General features: G+C 28.2%; 3 protein-coding genes across 3 annotated transcripts; 2 read left to right on the top strand and 1 right to left on the bottom strand.

Moving 5' to 3' along the window:
* Window positions 1–3,854: 3,854 nt before the first annotated feature.
* LOC120267239 lies at window positions 3,855–5,667 on the top strand. Its single transcript, XM_039274924.1, has 2 exons — window positions 3,855–4,158; window positions 4,322–5,667. Exons 1-2 carry the CDS (start codon window positions 3,855–3,857, stop codon window positions 5,665–5,667), a joined length of 1,650 nt encoding a protein of 549 aa, XP_039130858.1.
* Window positions 5,668–13,225: 7,558 nt separating this feature from the next.
* Window positions 13,226–13,699, top strand: LOC120267237 (ethylene-responsive transcription factor LEP-like). The gene has a single exon (XM_039274923.1). It carries the CDS (start codon window positions 13,226–13,228, stop codon window positions 13,697–13,699), a length of 474 nt encoding a protein of 157 aa, XP_039130857.1.
* A 4,409-nt stretch (window positions 13,700–18,108) lies between these two features.
* LOC120267236 (monothiol glutaredoxin-S3-like) lies at window positions 18,109–18,471 on the bottom strand. The gene has a single exon (XM_039274922.1). The coding sequence runs from the start codon at window positions 18,469–18,471 to the stop codon at window positions 18,109–18,111; it is 363 nt and encodes a 120-aa protein (XP_039130856.1).
* Window positions 18,472–22,347: the final 3,876 nt, after the last annotated feature.

Here is a 22,347-nt window from a genome sequence, read left to right as displayed (position 1 = left end):
TTTTTACTATTATCAAATTGTATCTCATTTGCTATTGGTTCATATGCTTAACAAAACAGGAGTGAGCTAATTCAAAAGTTTACCATATCCGGGTTGAGGGTAAGAACATTTCTTTGCCTTTTTCATATAACTATATTATCTTTATGTTTTGCTTGTAATGTCTAAATAAAAAACTTATGATTGGATTTTCATGTTTTTTTTTTATAATCCTTTTATTTAATTTATATTATATTTAGATTTCAGTATTCTAAAAAACACATATCTTAACCACTAATATAATTTTTTAATTGTTTTAATAGAATGATTTTCAAGTTAACTACTTTGCAATTTATAATATTATTATGATCGGAATATTTGTTATATGATGGTATTTTTACCTTTTTAATAAAAACAATGATGTTACACATTTTGCAATTAATGACATGATTGTAACATAATATCTGTAATAATTTTTTTATAAAAATACAATGTTTACACTCTAAATATTACCTAAAATTGAAAAGATTTTATGCTCATTCCCTTATCATTATATAGCAACTAAGATCCTTAAACAGTCTGTAGTATGGCTGGAAAAAACCCAATCATCACATAGGTGGAGATTTCCACATTAACTAATGAAGATGTTATTCCATCAAGTGACCTACCGATAAAATGATTGGTAATTTTAGTGCATATTCCGAAATAAATCAAAAATTCAGTGGTCAAAATGATATTTGACCAAAGTTAGGTGATTTACTATGAAACACTCAAAAATTCCTACATATATTTTATTTTATTTTAGTAAAATTCACAAACAAAATAAAAAAATTCCACCATAGTTCATTATATTATTGATTTTACATGGATTTTTCAAGTACATTGATAGGATAATATTAGATATGTGTCAGTTGATGTGGTTTGCATAAATGTCATATTTTGCCACATCAATCATTATTTTTTTATTTATTATTAAATTATTTCCGTGTCTCACATTCTCCATACAATATATATACATATATATATATATATATATATATTATATCACTTGATTAGACTACATGAGTTGAGAGTGAGAGAGACCAAAAGCTTATTAACCAAAATACTAATTACTTGGCATAAAATTTGATTTATTTATATTTTCTTATGTGTCATATTAATTATTATACTTGAGTTTTATACAAATATTAAAATTATTTTTAAAATTGTTAAAATTTAAAAATCATGATAAAACTTTTATTTTAGAATTATTTAGTACTATTAATATGTTCTAGAAGTAAAATAAAAAAAAATAATTAATGTTTATAACACTCTTAAATATGATAAATAATTTGATGTGATGGCTAATATGAGACGGGAAAACTAGCAACATTAATTTTTATGGTATAAATATTTGATCAATATTATACGAAATCTTGGAATCATATTAATTATTATTTAATATTTAATATTCGTCTCTCATGATTTTACATGATAAGAAATAAAATGTATATGTCAGTGTATTGATATATGTTTTCAATTTTGATGGAAAAAAAGTTTTAAAATTTGATTTATAACTAAGTTTGTGCAATTAGTTTTTTAATCCTAAACTGTACTCTACTTTTAAATTTTTTATTTTTATATTTTTTTAAAAGAAAAACATTACTGTCAACTATTGTTGGCAAAGACTCTTCTTATTATATAAAACAATAAATAAAATATTTAAAAACTAAGCGTGTTTGATTGAAAACTTATTTGATAGTGTGTTTTCTTATGTTGTTTTTTTTAAAAAAAAATTAAGAATCAAAAGCTAAGAACTTTTACATTTTGTTTACAAAAACGACAAGCATCACCCCACAAAAAGGGATTTTTACATGTTTTCTAAATTTTTATTTTTACAAATAACAAAAACAACGTGAAAAACTTTCTAAGTTTTTGGATTTAAATAATTTTAAATATATAAAAATGCACAATTGAAGATAAAACAATCCCAATCCTATATATATATTATATTGTTTTTATGTTTCTCTCTTTTAAATTGTTGTATAATTTTAACTAGGAAGAAGTCCGTTTCGTTTTGAATATTATTTTTAAAATGTTCAATGTTGAATGAGAGTGTTACTTATGGATCTTCGTATCATTATGAGACATTATTATTTTTATAAAACATTTAATATTTATAGTAACTGAATTATGTACAACAAATTTGTTATTTTAAGATGATACAATCTATCAATATAAAATCCATTGTTTATAAATATTACAATCACAATAATTTCTATAGAAATATTATGAAAAAATGAAATATGTTATTCAGTTTCTCTTATAATTATAGAACAATTGATTGATTAAAACAATTTTTACATATTTTACATGTATTTATCACTGTTAGCCTTGACAATGCAAAGTGAATTAACTATTTGCTTATTATTTGAGATGTATCACCAAAATAAAGTGAACACACATAATTGGTTTCATCCAAACTACATATCATTGCCTACGAACACATTATCAAACCTAACATGATAACAATAATTAAGTTTTCCCATCTAAAGTTATAGATTCCAGTGGCTCTTAAACCAAAACAAGTAGTTATAGATGAAAAAAGAAACCCAAAGTTTTAGAAGCAATTCATCCAATTGAGCTAAGCTTAGAACCATGCATGGGTTATAAGGCTAAAAATCAAAGTGTATTCATTTGTGGAAAGAAATTATATTTTCAATTATTACAATAGAAAAGTGGAACTATTTGAGAAGAGTCAATATTTTAATTCCCCTCTAAAGATTATGAATGCAGATATAAATGTATTACTTATCTATAATTTTACATTAAAAGCCAAAAACTCCCTTTCAATGAAAATGATTTTGTGTTTTTAACATTCAAATGATTGAATGCTAATTAAGTTTAGTGATTATAGAGAGTTTTTAGTAATTTAAAAAGAATAATTATTTCATAATCGTTTTTTAAAATATAACTTCATTTATTTGGAGAATTGTCTTCCATTCAAAATCCATAGGTTATAAGTTTAGTCAAGCAATATTATTTTACAATTACTGTCTAATATATAAACTTTATAATAGTGTGCATTTTCTTTCCCGTGGGTTTTTGCTCAAATTTTATTTGTATACTATAATATTTGTTTTGACAAAATTATTATTCTTTTCTTGAAAAACCAGCTAATAAAATTGAATAAATAACTTAAAAAGAAAATAAACTCAAAAGACTAATTATTTTAACAAGAAAATAAGAAAACACTATTAAGTATTGAGAGTGAAATATTTTTTACTTTCAATTTTTAAATATTATTTTGCATTATTATTATTATTATTATTATTATTATTAGTCCTATTATTAATAATATTTGTATTATTTATAGTATTATTTAATAGATAAATGCATTTATGTATGTATTTAGTAAATATAAAATTATTTTGTATTTGAATCAAGAATAGTTTAATCAAATTATGCTATGGTGTTGATATTACAAATTTGACAATTGATTTCTTAATGCATCCATTTTATGCAGATTAAAAAGCTTGATTAGAAGTGGTAAGCTAATTATAATGATTGCAAACTCCTTTTGAGGTAAGAATTTCCTTATATAATTTATACTTATATGATATGATATTGATACTGTTTAAAATTAGTATCATACTAAATCTATATTATTTTATTTATTGCTGATCATCTTACTACGGTTATGTTTAACAAAAATCCATACATTATTCAAAAATGACTAAACCCCGTCAAATTAAAAATACTGATTTGTTACCCTCGATAGTAGATCGTGAGGTCGTGACACAATGTAGAATCGACGGATGGATATTATAAAGGCTAAAAGAATGCATAATAAAAATAAAAAAGGAATTAAAAGTGTGCTTAGAAGTATTAATAAACCAATGAATACCAATCTTCAAGCACATTGTCATACTGATGCTAATTATGAAGTCAATGTTGAGTCTACACTACGATCAGATTCACATGTGCTTGATAATGATTTTATCGGCCATCCCAATAAAAATAATGAATCCTATTCTAATCTCAATGCTTCAACAAGTAATTCAGAATATGCATTCGGACTCTTTGAATCTGATCTACTAATGAGCAACAGTGAAAATGTTTCTATTGATCATGATATCAATCTTTCGTCCAATCATATTAACGCAAATGATCCTGGTGCTATTTCAAACACTCGACATAAAAGTAAGTCTTCTACTTCTTTAGTTATTCCCCGTATTCCTATTATCGTTATTTTTTTAAGTAGCCACGTTCACACTTTAAGTATTTTCAATTTCTAAAATTTATAATTACAAATCTCTTGCATACATAGTTATATGGATTGTTATTCTTTCGATGATTATAACAGGAACCATATTTCAACCGTCATACTTTGGTGGCCCGACTTTTAAATGCTTATTTTGCAATGCATTCATGTGGTATGATGAAAGAATTGATCTATCCAAATCTACTTCAACCCCAAAATTTAATATGTGTTGCAAACAAGGGCTTATTTCTCTTCCTCCACAAAAACCAACACCACCTTTCCTACGCCAATTATTTGATGGTAATGGTGGAGTAAGGAATTCAAAATTTAAAGAGCAGATCAGAATATACAACTCACTTTTTCAATTTACTTCACTTGGTGGAATTATTGGTAATAATATCAATGAAATACCTGGGCCTTATGTATTCAAGCTATCAGGGCAAAATTATCATAGAATGGGATCTTTGCTTCCAATTACTTGGCATAAAGCTAAATTTGCACAGCTATACATGATTGAATCAGAAGCTGAATTAAATTATAGAATGTCATGCTTCCAATTTGATGATAATATGCAAAGATTGGACAATAATATTGTATGCGGATTAAGAAATATGTTGGATGGGTACAATGAGATTGTCAAAGTCTTCCGAAGTGCAAGAGAACTTCACATGCAATTTAGAGAATTACCAGTTAAGATAAAGCTGATTACAAATCGAAATAATAAAGTCCATAATTATTCTGCACCATCAGTTCCAAAAATCGCTGCTCTCATTGTTGGTGATATTGGTATTAATGAGCATGGGAGAGATATTATAGTAGAACACAAACAAGAAGGTTTAAAAAGAATTAGTGATCTACATCCATTGTTCATGCCACTTCAATATCCATTACTTTTTCCTTATGGAGAAGATTGCTTCCATCTAAATATAGATTATGAAGAATCTCCAATACGAAGCAAATTAGGAAGGAAATGTTTAACTATGAGAGAATATTATGCTTACTTGCTCCAACAAAGAAATATTGAGAATAATACCTTGCTAAGAGGAGGTCGACTTTTCCAACAATTTATAGTTGATTGTTATGCTATAATTGAAGACACAAGATTACGATATATTAGAGAGCATCAAACATCATTGAGGACTGAAATGTACAAGACTGTTAGAGATGCAACCAGTCAAGAAGATCTGCAGTGCAATAGTATTGGGAAACGCATTATTTTACCTGCAAGCTTTATACCAGGCCCTAGGTATATGTTCGAAAAATACCAAGATGCAATGGCTATTTGTAGATTTTTTGGCTATCCTATACTATTTATTACATTTACTTGCAATCCTCGATGGACAGAAATAGCAGATGCATTGAACGCTATTATAGGCCAACGTCCTGAGGATAGATCTGACATAGTCTCAAGGGTTTTACGTATAAAACTACGTTCATTTGATGGATGATTTGATAAAGAACCAACACTTTGGACTTGTAAAAGCAGGTAAATTACATAAATATCTAATTTTTAAAAATATTTTGAATGATTGCGAATTGAATTATTTATATTCTTTTTCCTTTTATAGTTGTTTATACAGATGAATTCCAAAAACGAGGTCTGCCACATGTTCATATCTTATTATGGTTAGAAAAAGAAAGTGGTATTATGACATCGTCAGAAATCGATAGTATAGTTTCTGCTGAATTACCGAATAAAGAATCTGATCGTATTGGTTATGATGCTATAAGTTCATTTATGATACATGGTCCATGCGGATTAGCAAATCCACAAGCACCATGTATGGAAAATGGGAAATGCAAAAAATTCTATCCAAAGCCGTTTCGCAATTCAACAACGATTGATGATGATGGATTCCCTCAATATCGGAGAAGAGAGATGGCAACAACTACATTACAAAATGGCATCATGTTAGATAATCGATTTGTTGTTCCTCATAATGTTGATTTGGTTGTGCGCTATCAAGCTCATATTAATGTGGAAATCTGCAATTTGACAAGAGCAGTCAAATATCTATTCAAATATATCAATAAAGGTCCAGACAGAACAAGAGCTATATTTGAAGCATCAGTATCATCGACTAAAACAAATGAGGTACAAAATTATTTGGATTGTCGTTATTTGTCAGCATATGAAAGTTGTTGGAGACTATTTGAGTTCCCAATTCATCATAGAGAGCCATCAGTCCAAAGATTACTAATTCATTTGCCAGAAGAACATAATATCTATTTTAGTGACAAGCAATTTATCCCCAACATAATTTCAATCCCAGGTATTGAAACAACAATGTTTACATAATGGATGACAACAAATAAAATAGATGAAAGAGCCCGATCGCTTCTGTATACAGATTTCCCAACTAAATTCACATGGTATAAAAAAGAAAAGAAATGGAAGTATAGAATGAATGGCAGATCAATTGGAAGAATAATCTATATACATCCAGCTGCAGGAGAATTATATTACTTACGCTTATTGCTTAATGAAATCAAAGGTGCAAGGAGTTATGAGGATCTTCGAACGATTAATGGCATTATATATACAACATATAGAGAAGCATGTTTTGCTCTTGGTATACTAGGAGATGACTCAGAATGGTCAAATGCCTTGATACAAGCTGCTTATTGGGCCACTGGTGCACAATTAAGACAGCTTTTTATAACAATAATCTTATTTTGTGATGTAGGAGACAAGAAAGGACTATTCGAAAAACATTGGCAGTTAATATCAGAAGATATACACTATAGGCTCCGACAAATGTACTGCATTGCTAATTATAACATTTCAGCGGAGTACTTGAAAAATTATTTATTAGTTGCTCTTGAAGATCTTCTAAATAAACACTCTTCATCTCTTGAGGAGAATGATTTACCTCGACCACAATCACTAAACATGAATGATTTAACTGATCGACTGCTTCAAGAAGAGCTAGACTACAATATTCCTCAGCTTCAGAAAGATCACTTATCAATGTTTGCAAACTTAAATGATGAACAATTAGATATCTATAATCGAATACATGAAGCTGTAAACAACAATGGAGGAATGTTTTTTGTATATGGCCATGGCGGTACTGGCAAAATATTTTTATGGAACACCATTATTAATGGTATTCATGTTGAAGGAAAGATTATACTAGCAGTTGCTTCATTAGGAATTTCATCACTTTTATTGCCCAGAGAGAGAACCACGCACTTTAGATTCAGGATCCCAATAAATATTGGACAATACTCCACATGTAGAATCAGCAAGCAAACTCAACTAGCAAGATTGATTGAAAAAAACAACTTTAATTATTTGGGGTGAAGCTCCTATGGTTCACAAGAATTATCTTGAAGCATTAAACAAAACATTACAAGATCTTCTCTCAGATACAACACTAGAAGCATCAGCAAAACCTTTTGTAGGTAAAACAGTGGTTCTTGGTGCAGATTTTCGACAATTTTTACCAGTTATCCAATATGGCAGTAAAACTGATATCATAAATGCTACTATAACCCAATCACAACTTTGGAAAGACTGTAAAGTATTAAAACTCAGGACTAACATGAGACTGCATAGAAACAACCTTGATGAAGAGAGTCGAAATCAATTAAGAAAGTTTGCAGAATGGTTGTTGCAAATTGGTGATGGTACAATTACATCTATAGAAAAAAATCATAGTGATCTTAATGAAGGGGATTGGATAGAAATTCCACAAGATTTATTGATTGAAGACTTAGGCAATCCAGTGCAATCAATCATTGAAGCTGTTTATCCACAATTTCAGCTGAACTATGTAAAGCCGGAATACTTAAGGCAAAGAGCTATAGTCACATCATACAATGAAAATGTTGATATATTAAATGAAACAATTAGCAGCAAAATTGAAGCTGATGAGCAGAAGTATTTGAGTTCAGACTACATCTCTAAAGCTTCCACAACTGCTGAATCAAATGCATCATTATATACAACTGAATTCTTAAATGCATTAAAATTCACAGGCATACCCAATCATGAGCTGACTTTAAAATTGGGTTGTGTGATTATGCTGGTAAGAAACGTTAGCCAAGCGAATGGTCTTTGCAATGGAACAAGATTGATAATTATACAAATGCATCAAAACATTTTGGAGGCAATAATTATTTCTGGATCAAACATAGGCGAAAAAGTATACATACCTAGAATTATTATGACAGTACAAGAAAGAAAATGACCATTTATCATGTGTCGAAAGCAATTCCCCGTTAAAGTTTCATACGCAATGACTATAAACAAATGTCAAGGGCAAACACTTGATTTAGTAGGTCTATTCTTACCCAAGCCTGTATTTTCACATGGCCAACTTTATGTTGCTTTGTCCAGAGTATCCTCTGCTACATGACTTAAGATTTTGATTTTTGATGATACTGGAAAGAGTACAAACAAAACAAAAAATGTTGTCTACAAGGAAATCTTTGATAGTATAGAAATTAATTCAAATCTTGAACATTGAAATTGTGTTCTATCATGGTTACAATCATATATATACGCAAAGAAAGATGCATATGAGGTTTGTTATCTTTGTCTATATAATGGAAAATATCAAAACTAAAAAAAAAAAACTAAATAAATTAGTATTTGTTGTTTTGCAGATAATTAACAATTAGTCTTAAGGAGATCTCACAACTAAAGCCACCTGACCAAAACCAAACAGTGAAGATTAGAATAACAAGAATATGGGATTGTTATATCCCAACTTCAGAAAAATTCCTTGGTATAGCATTCATAGCAACAGATGCAAAGGTATCTATCATATATTATCATATCAAATTTTGTAAATATTATGTATAGGTCCTTCTGTTAAAAATTATGGTTATAAAAATGTCTTTCTCAGGGTGATGCCATCCATGTCCAAATAAGAGAAAATGATTGTCCAAGGTTTAGAGACATGCTAATTGAAGGAGCAGTATACCATATATCTAAATTCCAAGTTATTAAAACCACCGCTAAAAATTTATCAATAATGAGAGAATTTGCCATATTTTTCACATCTAATACACTGCTCAAGTTAATCTTTGATGATCCTGCACCTTACCCAAGGCATTACTTTCAATATTTTGATCGAGACAAGATGCCATCAGATGCAAACTCTGATAAATATTTAACATGTAAAAAAAAGTTAATTATTTTGTGATATTTTTGCAACTGATAATTACAATTGAAATTCTAACATCTTATCAGTGTTTGACGACATATATATTCATGCTTTTACTAAGGAAATCAAATCCATGTGAAAAAACAATACATATGCAATTGGTACTTTGATCTCTATAGGACCAATTACTGCTATTCAATTAACAAAGTTTGCCAAAACTGTTCAGAAGAGAGATGTTTTCATTAAAGAGCGAAGGTAAGCAACAACAAACCATATTTGATTATACTTTATACATTTGACATATAATTCTTACCTCCTCCAAATAATTTTTTTTAAAAAATAAGCGGCGATGAACTTAGGATAACTATATGGGAATCTTGCTTTCCTCAATTAAATGATCATGAACTGCTACAAATGAAGTCAAGACCTATACTTATCATTGCCGGTACTGTTGTTCGAACATTCCAAGGTTAGTACAAAATGTTATAATACAAAATTATTAGTATACATAAATAGACAATCAACAATTACTAACATTTCAAATTATTTAATAGGAACTATATATTTGGCTTCTACTTCAGCAACCAGAATCTATGTAAATCTAGATATACCAGAAACAAAAATTATTAGAGAACAGTAAGCCTACCACTTAATAATTTGGGAAAGAAAAATCTCAATTTGATTTCTATACTAAAAAATTACTATTTATTTATGAAATAAAACAGGCACGGACTTGAAAATCAACAGGTGCAGCTACTATCTATACAAGACCAAGAAGCCACTTTGCAACAAAAAATCTCACAAGCTGAATATGCAACAATCGATCAATTGCTGAAATTCGACCCATCAACAATAGGCGTAAGTAAAAACCCATCTCTTGAAGTTTAAGTCTATATTTTTCTAAAGAACAATGATTACAAATTTTGTTAACTAAATTATATAAATATACACCTTTTTCTAAAGAATAATAATTACTAATTATTTTTAAAAATGTATAGGTAACTATGTTCAAATGTGATGTATGGGTTGAGAAGATCGATACATCTAATGGCTGGTTTTACAACTCTTGCAATCTTTGTAACAAACGGCTTGCTGAATCAGAATATAGTTATTCTTGCTACAAACACGGGCCTACAACTCCCAGAGTAGTGTAAGTATAATCAACAGTTACATATTAAATCTAACTTATTTCGCATAATTTTAATAATTATTTATACAAAATAATCATGTTACAGGATGAGGCTACCTATGATTGTAAGGGATGAAACTGGAGATATGGAAATAACTGCCTTTGATAAACATGCAGAATTAATGGCAAACATAAAACTTGATTTGCTATGCGCAACAGAAGATATCTCAAAAACAAAAGTGCCTGAACAAATTCATAGCATGATCAATAAGAAGTTTAGTTTAACTGTTGGTCTATCACAACAAGCAATTAAAGATGATGTGCTCACCTATAGAATTTACAATGCAAAGCCAATTATTTTACATGGGGATGGCTCGAAGGGGAAAAAGGCTATACAACTAGTTGTAGACGAATCAAGTGAGCAATCCACGTCAATAATTGATGAAACAAGCAGCAAGCGTAAAATAAATGACCTGCTGGAGTCATCAGCAAAGATTGAAAGCTCTTCGAATCTATGCATTGAAGCCACAATAGCAAAGAAACAAAGGAATCCACCTAAGCAAGAAAAAAAATTAAGCAAAAATGGCGAACATGCATAGATCTTTGGTTATGATACAAAATATGAAATGAAATGCAGTAGACCAGGTAATATCTATTATAATAACTATCAAAAACTACTATAAACTTGAAATAATGACTAATGTTATTTTATCCTTCAATAGGATGGAGGTTAAAGAATTATGGCATACTATGTTTTGCTATATTATAACTGCTATCTATATTTTCCTTCATTTACATATAAGTAATATTATGTTTGATCTTTCATCCGCTTCCACACTAAACATAAATAAACTAAATGATATATATTACACTATAATAGTAGTATCTCACTCATAGATTTTGCCTCTTTCATCTGATTCTAAAAAAACAAAACAAAAAAATTCAACATCTTTAAATAAGAAGAAAACATCCATCCAAAAATAAAAAACAAACTAAATGAATCTAAACCTATGTCCTAATTCCTTCCTAATCAATTAATGTCACATTTGAACAAAATATATGATACAAATGATTTAAAATATGAAATAAAAAACCATCCTTTCAAAATATACGAATAAAGTTAAGAGATTTTAGATCTAGGCCTAAAATTATATAATATATATCCACCATAATAATAATATTATATCAGTCATGTATTCTACCGCTTTCGTTTGCATCTAAACAAAAAGATATGATTGAAACATTTGAAATAAGGAAAAAAATCATATTCATGTCACTATCAAGAGATACAAAAACCATCCTATCAATAGATATGAATCAGTCTAAGAGATTTGAAACCTAGCCCTAAAACTATATAATATATATCTTCCACTATAATAATATTATTATATATCAATTAGATATTCAATCGTTTTTGTCTGCATCTAAAAGAAGTTATGATTTAACAATTTTTAAATAAAAGAAAAATCATATCAAGAGATACGAATTAAACTAACAAAATCTAACTCTCAGGCCTATCTGCTCCCTAAATACTTAATGCCAATTTAACACTGGCATAAAATGATATATTAAATCATTCAGACTATTTCATAATATATATATATATATATATATTAACTATCTCCTATATGTCTTTAAAAAATTCTAATTATATACTATCTTTGTTTGATTATAATCATTATCACCTGAAACATAGTATATGCCTTAAATATTAAAAAATACTAAAGCATACAAAACCACATACTCATTTGATCATGCTCAATATTTTTTAATTAACTACAATGTTATCCAATATTCCATTATTAATCATTATGTTTTTCCCTCCTAAATATTTCACAAAATTTCACATTCCTGCAAATTTATGTTGTTTCAATTATTGCAAGAACTCACAATCCAAGACAGAATAAAAGCTTTGATAATACACAAATATTGATTTATCCTCTATAAAGCTAAATCATATCCTCCACATTTGACTTATGATATGCATTCAAATTTTCAGTGTTTCAACCAAATCAAAGAAAATAGAAAAAATGAATGAAGAAAGAAAAGGGAAGCAATGTTTCCAAATACAAAAGTTTTCTTTTTTTTGGGTAGTACTGCAAGAAAGAAAAGAATTTACCAAAATGCTGATATTAATCTTGGGAAAGAATTGATTTGATCCTGCCTATTTATTTATTATCATTGATCTTGAAATCTTTCTTTTTCCCCTTTCACCTTTCTCAATTCTTCTTCTTGAAACATATAAGTATTATTAAACATCATGGAAATATATTATTAAATGTTATCATTTCCGAGTGTTAAAGAACATTTATTTGATATACAGAGGAGAGAGTATTGAATTAATGGGTTTGATTTATACTTTGTGTTTTTTGCTAGAAATTTATAATTTAATCGTTAAATGCCATACTCTTAATGAAAGTAAAGGAGAAGTCATATATAAACTACAAGTTTAAGATTTATATATATATATATAATAATAATAATAATAATAATAATAATAATAATAATAATAATAATAATAATAATAATAGTAATGGCGTATATATATATGAGGATTCACAATCTAAGGTTAACCATAAATTTCAAATCTAAGTACGTCCACAGTCGCCATTGTAAGGCAACCTAGCAACACCACCTTTACTCTAGAAAACTCCAATTCAACTGTTTTACCAAACTATATAAATACATATATATTGCATGGAACTATATATGAATAACATAGCTTTGATATAGAGCAATCTTGCAATTATTACCATATCTATGGACATACCGGACTTACAATGCATCAGACCATCCCGTCACCAAAGAAGACGATCTAAAGGATCAGGAGGGTACTTAGGAGTACGAAGAAGACAATCAGGACGTTATGCAGCGGAGATTACAAACCCTTATACTAAGAAGAGACATTGGTTAGGCACATTTGATACACCGGAGGAAGCAGCATTAGCCTATGACACGTCATCAATCACCTTTAGTGGTATTGACAAAGCTCAAACTAATTTTTTCTATATGTTTCCTCCTATGCCTTCTCCATCTCCTCCAATACCACCTCCACCACCTCCGCTGCCTTCTCCACTACCACCTCCGCCACCTCCTCTATTGGAGGAGAAGAAGGAATATTGTTTTGAGTATAACTTTGATATTAGTGATCATGACGATGATTGGATCAATATTACCACCATTTTGCAGAGTTTTGGTCAATCGAATGCATCTCTTTCATCTTTGATACTATAACAATAATGATGTCCATCATTTGTAATGTTGTGCTGCCGAATCAAAGCTATGTTATTGAAAAGAATAAAATAACTAAGTTGAGTTTTGTTTTGAATGAAATAGGATTTTTATTATATTTTCTTTTTGTTAGAAGATGAATGTAGTTTAATCATCAAGACCTTTGTGAAATAGATCAAAGGCTTATAATATATATATATATATATATATATGTAAGCACAAGTTGCATTAATTTTCAAATGGGTTATTAGCTATCATATTATTTCATATATACTAAATTAATCTATATAATAATTTAATCAATTAAGAAATTCAAATAAGAAAAATGTAAGCATAATAATATAACAACTTATTTACTATTGCATTATCCCATCTCTAATTGAAGAACACCAACTCAACATATACACATCTATATATTGCTTTTTTCCTTTGTTACATATTAAAACTTCAACCAGTTTCTACTTTAAAAATATATTACATATTACATTCATTTAAAAAAATACATCTATAATACAAGATTACAAACATAGAAAACTAAAACAAAAAGAAAACCTAAACAACACAAATATTACATAAGTTCTGCAAGCAAATTAAATTCATATTTTCATCTACAAACTGAGCTGCAAAACTCTCGCACTAATCCATCTTCATTTAACCATCCATTGTAAATAATATCATTGGCATTCCGACCACAAGACTCTTTACCACACTCCCATACCTCCTTTTCCATCCATTTGTCTTTTATACTCCATACTATCTCTCGAAGAAATCCTGCTACAATATATCGGCATTTGTTTATTATAGGATTACCTGATCTTTTGCTCTCTATTTCTTCTGAAACATTACATATTTTCCCATAAGAAACTAAATTCAACATTTTTATACCATAATTACGTCTCATATGATCTTTATACAAAATAATCCCCGATGCATATCCTGCAGGCAAATAACTTTTACAAGCTGCATTATGTAAATATTGGATGCCTGAATCCATTTTTAGCTTTATACCTTCTATCTGTCAACCAATATTAAAATTAGTTCCTAATGGTAATACTATAATTTATCTAACATTAATAAATATTGTAATCATAAATTTTTACCATGCCAATTTTCAAACAAGCTTCTAAATTTCCACTTGATGCACAATTCCGAAGAAAAGTAATATATTCTTCCATGCTAATATACCATAAATTATCTATCCGCATCATCTGGCCAACTCTCCGGCTTTTGGATGCTTCATAAAAATTCTTGCAACTAGAAAATAACTTACATTATTATTGAAATAAATAATTTTTCTTCGCATTATACAAATTAATGAAATTACCATCGACGCAAAAGTTTGAGATCATGAAGGGATTTAGAAGATGTTGAAACTACACATCTAAAAATCTCTTCGACCATATCTTGAGGAATTTTCCCAAAAAAATCACTGCAATAATGATCTGCCATACTAAACCAACAAAAAAAAAATATAATAATCACATAATCAGAACAAATAAAAAAAAATAAGCAAAACAAAAAACTAATGTAAGAAGAACTAGGAAAAATATATAAGAAAAGATGGAAACCTATATGATGAAAAGAAAGCTTATTGCAATGGAGGTATTACTCCTCCATCTTTCTAATGGTGTTAGCAATAATAATGATTCTACTGATAACAATAGTAATGATGATCAGTCTTACTGTAGTGATATAGATGATGTTGATGATGCTTAATCTTACTGCAAAGGAGGCCACAACACTATAAGTAAAGGGGAATTGCAAAATCGATATCAAACTTGATAGAAAGAAAAGCCTTATGATGCAGTGTTACCTTGAAATACCTTGCCTTCCATCAAGACCTTATCTACTCACCCAAGTCCTCTATCAAAGGACAATGATGAGATGGAGAACAAGATGAAATAGGGAAAGTGATTATTAGGGTTAAGAGCATGATTATTAGTGGGAGTAAAGGATAGCTAGAGTTGAAAAAAAAAAAAAGAATTATCCTATAAAAGATGGACAAATGTCCATCCCAAAAACAAGTTTAGAAATTTCTCAATATCATAATGATAATGAAATGGTCAAAAAGATCAACTAGGTCCTCTGCCTTGGTCTTTGCTTTCCCATGTCAATATTAATGGAATTAAAGAAATATATATACAAGCTATGTTATGATGATAACTCTAAAATCACCTCCTTCATCATTATGCAATCTAATAGGGGACAAACTACTTTGCGCTATTACTAATGTCTTACAACATATTTCTTTATTTATTCCATATATTTCCCTTTTTCCCCACATTTTAAAATATATATGCATATATGTACACTACATGTTTTAGATATACAAAGATGTATACATGTAATATACATCTCTTTCTCCATCTCTATATAGTACACATAGATAGATGCATAGATATATATACATTGCATGTTGTAGGTATACATATATATATATATGCATATACATATATGTACATAAAGTATACATCTCCTTCTGCATACATGCATGTAAACATGTCTATTGATTCTAATTATGCACATGCAAGTACTACCTTAATTCCATATATATACATTGAATACATGGAATTATTTAGATACATGTTTTTGGAAAAAAAAAACAATCTGTTTTAGAGATATATCATAGACATTTGCCACACACTCAAACACTCACTCCCTCTTTTTTGTCTCCATCTCGCTTTATGTATACAATCTACTATCACTTTCCAAAAATGTTTACCCCTTCTTCACGTGTTTCTTTATTTTTTCTTTAAACAAATTAATACCCAAGTTATAAAATAATAAACTTTAACAAAACATAAGAAAAAACATTATTTTATTTATTAACATTTAACAAATTACTTAACAAAATATATATTTTATCATAATCTTTTACTACTTAAACTCACTCCCCTCTCTATATGTCTGACTATCTATCTATCTACTTATTTATCTATATATATATATATATATATATATATAAGTTTTTATGATATTTTTTAGTTTTTTCTAAAAATTATCAATTTGGTTTAGATATTGTAATACATATGGTTAAAAAACTCATAAATTCAAAAAAATATATTGAAAATATTTAGTATGACATCTATTAACATTTAATAAATTACATTACAAATATAATATATGATTATCGAATAAATTCCCCTCGCCTACAATTCCTTAATCCACACCTAATTTATTTATACGCCATCATGAAAAACATTTCATGAAAGCTAACAAATCATGATTATAATGTTAAGTTCAAATTAAGATGAACAAAAAAATGTTTCTAAATAATAATAATAATAATAATAATAATAATAATAATAATAATAATAATAATAATAATAATAATAATAATAATAATAGATTAATTACTATATTTAATGCATGCGGTGATTAATCACCAAAAAGACATAAAACTATAAGAGATAAATATATGATGTAATCCTTTCATTAAAAGTAGATAAACAACTAATTTATTAAATAAAAAAAATACAATATAAACTAATAATAAGAGAAACACTCAAAAGATTAAAGCCTTAAACAGAGAAAAAAAAATGATATTACAATAACAAAAGATAATACACTTCATGTGAACATCCACACAAAAGCAAAAGAAAAACAAATAAACCAAAAAAAAATGCATTAGTTAAATCTACATCTTGGTAGGAAATGGCTTCAAAAGAAGGAAATGGTCACGGTGCTATCTAAAGACATCTGACAAGCGTTAATCCACCCTATTATCTGCATAAATCCAAGCAATAACAATATGAATAATTTTGTTAATATATAAAAAAACCATAGCCTGAAATAACAAGATAAAAGAAATTAAAAAAAAAAGGATTACACCATTGTTATTGTAGCTCTTAAAACCATAAGTATAACTACATTTGATTGGTATGAACTATGTACTAAAGTTTGAATGGAAATATATATATATATATATAATGAATTCATAAAAAACTAGAAGAACATAGAGTGTTAGAGAGGGAGAGAGAAGAAAAGAGAGAAAATAATGATGATATATAAAGCAGAGAGCACAATTAAAACAATAAAGAATGAATCTTTTACCATTGTTTATTAATTATGCGCTCTCTCTCTTTCTCTCCCTCCTATCATTTTCTCCATCTTCATCTTTATCATCTCTTCATTAATTGTACCATCACTATACATGTCCTCTCTATGCATTATACCAACCTTACATAATATAGCAAAAGCAAAAAATGCATAATATTTCACATAATGCATAATTATTTAAGTTTATATGCATGCAACTTTTAAGAGGGAGAAATATACAACAATAAAATATGCAATTAACTTTTGCTAATATATAACCATACATAATATAAATTATGTTTTAGTAAATATGTTAATTATGAAAAAAGGAAAATATAATAAACCACCAAAAGAGGAAAAATATAGCAAACCACTCAAAGCCAAATAGCACCAGCTACTTTCAACATAGGAATGAGCTCGCCGGAGACATGAATAGCTATAAGCCGATCCAAACTCCCAATCAATTCCCCCCCAATGAATACCATTGGAAACAATGATGGAACGAAAGTCTTATCATCTCCACTAAGAATTCTTCTGACATTACTCACTAACATCATCCTCGCTACAAACCCTTCACTAACTTCATACATTGTTGGATAAGCTTTCAATCCTTCCAACAATCTCTGAGCAACATAGTTCATGTGACAACCTCTTCTACCTATAATCACCACCATACTGCCCTCCACAATTGATATCAAAACTTCCTCTTTGATTGCTACCATCAATAATTGCTCCATCACGATCTCTCACTCTCAAAGAGTCTCAAATATAACATAACCTGTTCTTCCCCACCATATTCATTATATAGTATAATATTAAATTGTTTATATATCATAAATATACACTGACATTACCAATATATTATTTGTATTTATTCCCCTCATAAAACTACTAAAAATACATAAAAGACTAATGTTAACAAAATCTAGCATATGTAAAGATAATTAACAAATTAAATCCTCCAATTATTTTTATTAATAATAAAAATATAAAAATATACAGTAATTAATAGATATTTATTACATCATGAAAATTTTAAAAATAACATATCATATATAATAATCATACAGTTACATACTGTTGTAAGCAATGAAGGTTAAATGTTTTATTTTATTTCCTGTATAAGTACAAAAAAAAATTACATGCCAAGATATCAGAAGATTTGCAAGATTAAAAAAAATATATACTCCATAGATAATAAAAAAAATACAGAAATGTACAAATACTTATTATATCATAAAATATTTTAAAAATAATATATCATATATAATAATACTAATAGTATCAATAATAACAATCACTTAACAATTATTCACAAAAACACACTTCAGATTATTTAACTATCATAATATTATCTCACTCATATATTCTACCTCTGTCATTCACATCTTTTTAAACATTTTGTAATTAAAAAAACATCCTATAAAAAAATAAAAATTAAACTGAAAAAATCTAAACCTGAATCCTAATTCCTCCCGACAGAATTAATGCAGCATTTAAAGAAAACATCCTATCAACAGATATGAATCAAGCTAAGCGATTCTACACCTAGGGCTAAAACTATATAATATATATAATACTATAATACTAATATTATCTCAGTTAGGCATTGTACTCATTTTGTCCATATATAAACAAAAAGATATGATTGAAACTTTTTTTAATAAGAAAAACAAATCCTATTAAAAGATACAAATCAAACTAGCAAAAGTTAACCCTATAGCCTAGGAAAATGACTCGACAAAGGAAAAAAGAGGAGAGAGAGAGAGAGAGAAGGTAAGAGATCCAGTCGTTGCTTACAGTGGCTAGGGTTTGAAAAATAAAAGCTCTTTCAATCATAATAAGACATTTCTCTTCTAACCAGAACAGAACAAATGTCCATCAAACAAAAGCTTAATATATATATATATATATATTTGGGTGATGAGATTAAGATTGAAAGATCATCTAAGCCTAGGAAACCAATTTGTCGGTGAAAAAAAGAAAGAAAAGGGAAAGAAAGTAAGAGATCCAGCCATTGATTGCGGTGGTTAGGATTATAGTTAAAAAAAAAAGAGAAAAAATAAAGCTCTCTTAATCATAGCAGGACATGTGGCTTTCTTTCATAGCAGAACAAATATCCATCAAATTAAAACTTGAAGAATAGGAAATTATAATAATAATCTATCTTTGCTTAATTTAAATCATTATATCACCTTAAACATAGTATATGTCTTAAGTATACAAAAAAAATACTAAAGCATAAAAAATATATAGTCATTTTTATAAAGCTTAACACTTTTTTTAATTAACTACTACAATGTTTGTCAATATCGAGCTATTAATCAGTTGTTTTAATCTTCTAAACATTTCACAAAGTTTGACATTTCTGCAACTTTATGTTATTTCAATTATATCAATAATTGACATGACACAACAAGATAAGACCTTTAATAATGCATAAGTATTAATTTATTCTCGATAAAGCTAAACCGTATTCTCCACATATAATGGATGATATCCATTCAAATTGTCAGTGTTTCAACCCAACCAAAGAAAAACTGAAAAGGAAAATGGAGGAAGAAAAGAAAAGCACTGCATCCAAGTTCAAATCAATCTGTGTTTTTTGTGGTAGTAGTGCAGGAAAGGGGAAAAAAAACCAAGATGCTGCAATAAATCTTGGCAAAGAACTGGTTTGGTTCCTATCTACATAGTTATTGTCATTTATCTTACAATTCTTCTCCTTCATTTTCCTCTTCTCAATTTTTCTTCTTAAAACATAAGTAAATTCTTAAACACCGATGGAATATTTTACTAAATGTTACCATTGTCAGGTGTTGAAGAACATTGATTTGGTATATGGAGGAGGAAGTATTGGATTAATGGGTTTGATTTCTCAAACTGTATTTGATGGTGGTAGAAATGTTATAGGGTATGGATCTCTCTCCCCCAAACATTTTCAAAAAAACAAAAAACAAAAATACATTCATTTATTTAATGGAAATTTGCTAAAGTTATTAACAAAATCTTTTATTTGTGTTTTTAGTGTCATTCCAAAAGCTCTAATGGGTAGAGAGGTATGACAATAAATTATTTCAGTTTTCTTCCATTTTTTCTGATGTGTATGGTTTTTTTTCCTGCCCTTTAATGAAAAAACATATCCCTACAATTGTCCACACATATGAAAACATATTCTACAATACTATATTTGTATGTAATTTCCCATTTTCCCATTTGAGTTTCAGATCACCGGTGTCACTGTCGGAGAAGTAAAAACGGTTATAGACATGCATCATAGGAAAGCAGAGATGGGCAGCTATGCTGATGCATTTATTGCTTTGCCAGGTTAGTATAGAAATTGCATTTATTATCACTTAATATCACATATAATGAAAACTCATTTTCTATTGATATATATATATATATATATATATATATTAATGTTTGCAATTCAAACTTTCAATGATAAATATAATGAAAAAATATACTTTCCTCATGTGAATCACTGAAAATATGCATAAATTAGCTACTATGAATTTTTTAGTATATATCTATTTGCAAAGCTTACTAATAGTTAACATAGAACACTGATATACTTAGCTTTAATTTTGTTACCACTCTTTTATCATTAATTATACTTAAAATTCACATATTCTCTAATCGATTATTATATCTACTTTCTTCCAATAGACAACTATAAATTAAAAAAATAAAAATTTCCTCATGTAAGTATACTGTTTTAAATATTCAGGAGGTTATGGAACTCTTGAAGAGCTTTTTGAAGTAATTAGCTGGGCACAATTAGGCATCCATAACAAACCGGTAATTTGATCTCAATGCTCTATATACACACATGAAATTATAAAAGATGATACATAACTTATGCTTTGTTCCAGATTGGTTTGTTAAATGTTGACGGATATTATAACTCGCTATTGTCATTCATCGATAAAGTTCTAGAAGAAGGGTTCATCAACCTAGCTGCACGACAGATCATCATCTCTTCTGCAAATGCAAAGGAATTAATTGAAACACTCGAAGTAATAATTATAGAATTTGGAATACTATTTACAACATGTTCTTTTTCAGTCATTATTATTAATTATTTTTACATTATGATTACAGGAATATTCCCCACATTCATCTCCCAAAATCCCATCTTTACGCACTCTGATTGACCTCAACCTTCCTGTTGCTATGGATGACAACGTTGAACACTCCACTGTCTCTGATACACATCCATAATACAACCATACATGGGATGAAGTTATTTCATTTTTTCCCCCTTTTCTGTTCACTTTTTTTTAGTTGAAGATGAGAACTTGAACAACTTTTGAATCCTATAACTAAATATCTTCTACTATCAGCTCTCTTTTGCATATGCCATTTGTCTTCATGGTTTCTATAATTATTAAAAAAAAATTACATACGGTAATCCATCTTAAAGTATTTCTTGATTTCTCCTTTTTTTAGTCAAAGAACCAATGAGAAACCCATCTTAAATGCCTCTTTAATATCATCTCAAAAACAACATTGCTCTTAAGTTAATATTTATGTGATGATGAATTATAACAAATTCTCTTGAATGATAAAGTATCTGTATATATATACATTAGACAGTTATATTATTCCAA

The sequence above is a fragment of the Dioscorea cayenensis genome, chromosome 8 (assembly GCF_009730915.1).
Source record: "Dioscorea cayenensis subsp. rotundata cultivar TDr96_F1 chromosome 8, TDr96_F1_v2_PseudoChromosome.rev07_lg8_w22 25.fasta, whole genome shotgun sequence".
NCBI classification, from domain to species: Eukaryota; Viridiplantae; Streptophyta; class Magnoliopsida; order Dioscoreales; family Dioscoreaceae; genus Dioscorea; species Dioscorea cayenensis.
The sequence above is the reverse complement of the archived record's forward strand: the minus strand, read 5'-3'. Positions and strand labels throughout refer to the sequence as shown.